The sequence below is a fragment of the Gadus morhua genome, chromosome 22, assembly GCF_902167405.1.
Source record: "Gadus morhua chromosome 22, gadMor3.0, whole genome shotgun sequence".
NCBI classification, from domain to species: domain Eukaryota; kingdom Metazoa; phylum Chordata; class Actinopteri; order Gadiformes; family Gadidae; genus Gadus; species Gadus morhua.
The window spans coordinates 1,366,220-1,371,900 of NC_044069.1; the positions used below are offsets into that span (position 1 = coordinate 1,366,220).

General features: G+C 42.0%; 1 protein-coding gene across 2 annotated transcripts; it reads right to left on the bottom strand.

Annotated features, from left to right (window-relative positions):
• Positions 1-970: 970 nt before the first annotated feature.
• LOC115535284 (uncharacterized) lies at positions 971-5,239 on the bottom strand. 2 transcript variants are annotated; one of them, XM_030346351.1, is made up of 6 exons: positions 4,784-5,239; positions 4,537-4,662; positions 2,463-4,416; positions 2,294-2,353; positions 1,606-2,028; positions 971-1,530 (listed from the first exon to the last, which is right to left on the bottom strand). In XM_030346351.1, the coding sequence occupies exons 3-6, from the start codon at positions 3,028-3,030 to the stop codon at positions 1,316-1,318; spliced, it is 1,266 nt and encodes a 421-aa protein (XP_030202211.1). In that variant the 5' UTR covers positions 3,031-4,416; positions 4,537-4,662; positions 4,784-5,239; the 3' UTR covers positions 971-1,315. The 2 variants fall into 2 exon arrangements, with proteins under 2 accessions (XP_030202211.1, XP_030202212.1); XM_030346352.1 differs by lacking the exon at positions 4,537-4,662.
• Between the last annotated feature and the right edge of the window lie 442 nt (positions 5,240-5,681).

Sequence of the window (5,681 nt, forward strand, 5' to 3'; positions counted from 1 at the left end):
TGGTTCTTCCACTTTCACATCAACCTGAAGTCGACTGAACCGGGCGCTGCCTGCTGCCGGCTGCCCGCTGCCGGGCGATGGTGCCTCGCGGCAACCGGCGGCATGACGCAGTTCATGTACTTCAGGGAGTCAAAGCCAAAGTTCCTTTCCCCCAATTCCTTCTCAACCATGGCTGAGATAACCCCCAATACGAGTCTCGTTGTAGAAATACCAGAGACGAGAGTCCGACGTGTTATGCGCCATAACGCCAAAAGCAGAACGGTTATCCAAATAATAAGGAAGTGTACAACACTTGCGTTACAGTCCTGGAGCTCTATATCTAAATAATATCATATAATACATAGAAATCTATATGATTTAATACATATTATCACGGCCAAAAGCTGTGTGCGCCTCCAGACGATATTATGAATCACAAACGACTTTGTCGGGTTCTGCGACGTCTCTGGTTCTTCCACTTTCACATCAACCTGAAGTCGACTGAACCGCGCGCTGCCTGCTGCCGGCTGCCCGCTGCCGGGCGATGGTGCCTCGCGGCAACCGGCGGCATGTCGCAGTTCATGTACTTCAGCCAGTCAAAGCCAAAGTTCCTTTCCCCCAATTTCTTCTCAACCATGGCTCAGATAACCCCCAATGAAGTCTCGTTGTGGAAATACAAGACACGTCAAAGAACCGACAAGAAACACTTGCGTTACAGTGTGTGTATTCACACACACACACACACACACACACACATACGCGTTTATAGACTATATCAGGACTTATGAAAAAATGTGACAAATTGGGACATGCCTTTCCCAAGGTCCAAGAGACCTGGGAATCAGAATATTTCCATTCCTTGATTCTAGGAATGCAACCATCTATTCAGATTTAGGCTAGGGCTATATTTTTGTTCAGACCTGATTTTAATGCTACATATGAGGACCTTTTCAGGTTTATGTGACTTATAAGGCCCATAGCAACCAGCTCATACACACACACACACTCTATTTTCAGGTTAATGTGAATTATAAAGACCCTAGAATACACAAAATAGGATCTGTATTTTAACTGGGGTCCGGTTATATATGTAGAAATGTCAAAACCCCAGACAGCCCGGGTAACCTTCAACAGAAAGGACTATCCATGTTCACATAGCTCTTAAATATAATATATTCTCTGTTTAAGTCGTATTATTGTTATTTGTGACAATATATAAAAATTTGTAGCAAATATTCACGTAATAAAAAAAGGCGGAACACTTTTTGCATTTCTTACTTTTATTGAGTGCCAGCAAAAAAAATACAAGCAAAAAACAAGATCAATTGGAATGGATCTACCTAGTCATCTTCCTTTTTAATGCTACGTTTCTGTTGTGTACGTAGTACCTGATGGCAACCCAGTCTCGGTCTTTCAGCGCGACTGGCTCTGCCTGGAGGCAGGAGTCACAGTCCTTTTTACCAGGTATTCTGCAGCTTGTAATGAAGTTAAGCAAATGCCGCTCAACAGCCTTCACTTCCTCACCCGTCCACTTGCTTCTCACCTTCACAGCTTTCATAAATGGAAACAAAATAAAACTGATTAACAATGGATCAATGGCTCTGCTAATACAAAATGCTGACTAACCTTGCTTTCTTTTGGAGCCCTTTGAAGAAGCTTGGGATGTGACAATTTTGTGACTCATGTTTACGTCATCCAAGGTGGTTGATTCAGGAGTGCCCTCCATGTTGTCCAGGGTGGTTGACTCGGAAGTGCCCTCCATATTGTCCAGGCTGGTTGACTCAGATGTGCCCTCCATGTTGTCCAGGGTGGTTGACTCGGAAGTGCCCTCCATGTTGTCCAGGGTGGTTGACTCGGAAGTGCCCTCCATGTTGTCCAGGGTGGTTGACTCGGAAGTGCCCTCCATGTTGTCCAGGGTGGTTGACTCGGAAGTGCCCTCCATGTTGTCCAGGGTGGTTGACTCGGAAGTGCCCTCCATGTTGTCCAGGGTGGTTGACTCAGGAGTATGCCTCAGAAGTGTCTGGTCCCTGGCAGTCTCAGTTATTGAGCCTTTGCAAAGTAATAATGATGATGTTATTCTATGAGCTTTCTGACAATACGTTGGTTTGGTTGCATTATTCACTGTAAACAACCTCAGTGTCAGGCAATATGCAATTCTACATTATATATTCATTTAAATTTCAGATGTAAACATAAGCTGAATGCAAATTCATGAATGTAGAATTACTTGAGGATCATTTCGATAATCCCCCAGAAATGTTAATTTATGTGACATAACTTAAAGATATTACCGCATATATACAAGTCAGGATACCTTTGCATTGATGTAGGTCAGCAAAGTTTTCTTCGCTGGAATCACTCATTTCTACTTCATCTGGTTGGGTAAAAAACAGTTCAGGCAAATCATTTAAATTAAGGACTAAGAACACTTATAATAGTTATATTTGAAGTGGTTAAAAACTATATTTCAAATAAAATGTTACCTTCAGGATTGACCTCAATGTCATCCAGCCCTTTCCCCTGCAGGTAAGGCAGTCTTCCTTTTTCGAGTGATATCAGGAGTTTGCTGACTTTTGCGAGCTGAAGGGTACTCTCTGGAAGCCGATAGAATTCTCTATGGACACGGATGTCGTGTCCTAGAAAGGTGGCAAGTTGATCCATTTCATTTTCTTTCAGATTTAGTAGTGTGGACAAAGTGGCCACTTGTTTCCGCAATCTTGTTGAGGTGAGTGCCTCTGGGTTCTTTGCACCACATTGCTTTGCATACTTACGAAAGCAGTCAGAGCCTCTGTAATGGGAAAGGACACCTGGCCGTGCAAACATGTACACATTTTCTTTGTGGACTTGACACTCTTTCATGCTTTTCATTAGGAGGTCCATAGCAGCGATCATGTCGGGGGTTAGAAGCACTGGAACCTTTCTTGACCTTTTACCACGAATCTCAACCCTCTCAAAGTGCTCTGCAAGCTTCCTCTCGAAGTCGGTAAGGCCCCTCACAATGTCTGGATTCAGCTCTGTACGATCCCTGGATGTGAATGTCTGAAGCTCCATTTTTTAAACTTCACCTTCCCGCCTTCTGTTAAATAGTACTACCTGCGTCAAAGTCACTTTAGCAAGATTTCCAAAGCTTTTGCTGTTGGGTTCTTCCTCAAGGTCCTTCATGCGCTTAACACGCTCAGCAGCAAGAAACTTGTGCAGCACCGACACATCCTCTGTAAAGGGTAAAACCTGTGGTTTATTCCATTTGGCTTGTTGAAGTGTTCCCAATGCGGCAGCAGAAATGGACTCTGTCCACTTTTTCTGATGTAGAGTGGCAAATTGCTTTGCAGACTCTGCAACGGCAGGGCGATTTGCAATGATGGCATTGCATTGCACAATGCCTGCAACTTTGGCTAAACTGTGTCCCAATTTCAAAGCCAATGATGGGATTTTATACGAGTTGCTTTCGACATCATAACCAGCAACAGATCTAACTGCCTGTATCACATGCGGAAAGTTACAAGGCATAACAAGGTCTTCGGTGCTCTTCAAAGGTGTTATAGCTCTTGCCGTTATCAATAGTCTTGCCATCTCTCTCATTTGTTGGCGTATGTAGTCATTCCTTCTTTCATACGGTTTCCTGGAATTGAACAGTGACTCGCCGATACAAAGGATTACAGTTTCACTCCTTACAACCGAAGAAACGTCATCCTGGTTCATTTCACAAGCAATCTTCCAAACAGTTTCCTTAACTGAGTCAGGTCTTGGTAAGTGCATTTGAATCCATTTTCGGCCAACTTGAGGCTCTTCCTCAACAGACTTTTTCGGGCAGTTTCTCACATGTCTCCATAAAGAGTTTCTTGCATACAGTCCTTCGCAAAATTTGCAGTGACGGAAGTCATCAGATTGTTTTGCAGTACTGGGTCTTCTACAAGCAACCATCTCTCCAGTGCCACAGCTTGCCACTTCAGCATTATGGTCAAAGTTTCCTCTCTTCTTAATAGAGCGTAACAACTCGCTTCTTTTGCGGGATCTTTTATCAAAACTGAAAGCCATTGCAACATCAGGCTCTTCACTGTGCACGGATTCAAAATGTCTTGCCAATTTAGAAATGGCCTTTTTACAATAAAGACAAAATTGCTTCTTGTTGTACTTGCTTCCTTTTGCTTTTATTGGCAATGGTGTGACATTTATGGAGCTTTTCTGCTGTGATGTGTTCTTTAATGAATTGGCACTGCAGCTTATCACTGAAGCACAATGATTGCTGCTCATCTTTGAAGAACTGAATGTTCTAGGTACCTCTGAACTGGTGGCACCATCCCCCTTCATGGTTTTGAGTTCTTGACTAACAGTACTTATAATTGAAGCATCCGAGGAATTGCCACATGAGTCTGCAACATAGTCAGCATCATCATAGTCCGTAGCATCCGAAGATTCCTCAAATAAGTCAGTGGAGGTCTGAAGGAAAATGGAGAAAAAAAGCTTCTAATTCTGTCAATAAATTACGCATGCATTAATAGCTAGGGTATCATACTCCCTATAGTACCATAACAATGTGCATAACATCTACAAACTCACCGAATAATTAATTCTGGTGACCTGAATCAAAGATCTCTTGGCTATCTCTTTTTGAGCCTCCTGGTAACGATCTTCACAACGACCATGATGGCGCTTCAGATTTTTCAGACGGCAGCTTTTTCTAAGCTTTACAAATCAAAATGAAAATGCTTACTTGAAACTCTACAATGTTTCCTCACATCATAATTACCCCAAGGTGTGAAAATATTAACTATTTGAACTTATGACCAGAATGCAGCGTTTTTACCTGCTCTGCAGTAGGACACTGGAGGGAGGGGACAGTTCCAGAGGACTTGCTTGCCTTGAATGAAATGATGAACAATAAATATTATTTTGTATAAACACAGGACTGAAACGTGGAATTAGGATATATTATACTGTGCTGCATTGACTATGCATGTAGGGACCACAGTTGTAAGCAAAACAATTCAAACGTGGATCTGGGCTTTTTATGTAAGGCTCTATAGAAATGGTTCAAACTAAAATATCTGCTACCCAACAATATGAGGACCTCGTAACACACACACTCTACTCTTGTTGGGTCATACCATATTGGGACGTCATCTGAAACACATTTAAGCCTTGCACAGACTAAGTACAAAATGAGGACCTGACGACTGAACACATCTAGAGTCAAGGTTCCTGACATCGAGCTATCCTTTTGTTGTCAAAGAAAGCTGAACAGCCCCAACACTAATGTAAATGGATCTGCTGCCGTAGAAATTAAATCAAGCAAATTGATAAGAAGTATGTTAAATGGGCAAAATCATTGCCAAAGGGGAAAAGAACATAGGATTTAGTGAGAATAAAGTATCATTTTATGTTTTGAGGGGCGGTTAGTTCTGTCAAATGGTAAGGCTAATTTTTGTTAACGCTATGATATTGAAACAACTTATGGAAATGTTTATATTGTGAACATTTTGCACATAAAGGTTGGTTGTGATAGTCAGAAGCCATTTCATATCAAATTGGAATGAACTGAGACATCTATTTAATTTAAATAGAACAATCTACAATAAATCTGTAATAACCTGTTGGATGGATGAAGTGGATCTCTGGCTCATTTCTGGGTCCACTGAAGTATGAGCTGGGATCATGGCCACTTGGTGTCTGAAACGAAATACAACAATAACCTGTCAGAAATA

Bases quoted from the DNA above. Each gene is read 5' to 3' on its own strand.
- LOC115535284 (XM_030346352.1), bottom strand. From the start codon at position 3,030: ATGGAGCTTCAGACATTCACATCCAGGGATCGTACAGAGCTGAATCCA. The intron at 2,029-2,293 runs GTATCCTGACTT...TACTTTGCAAAG, and splicing joins TGACCTACATCAATGCAAAG to GCTCAATAACTGAGACTGCC. The intron at 1,531-1,605 runs GTTAGTCAGCAT...CATTTATGAAAG, and splicing joins GGGCTCCAAAAGAAAGCAAG to CTGTGAAGGTGAGAAGCAAG.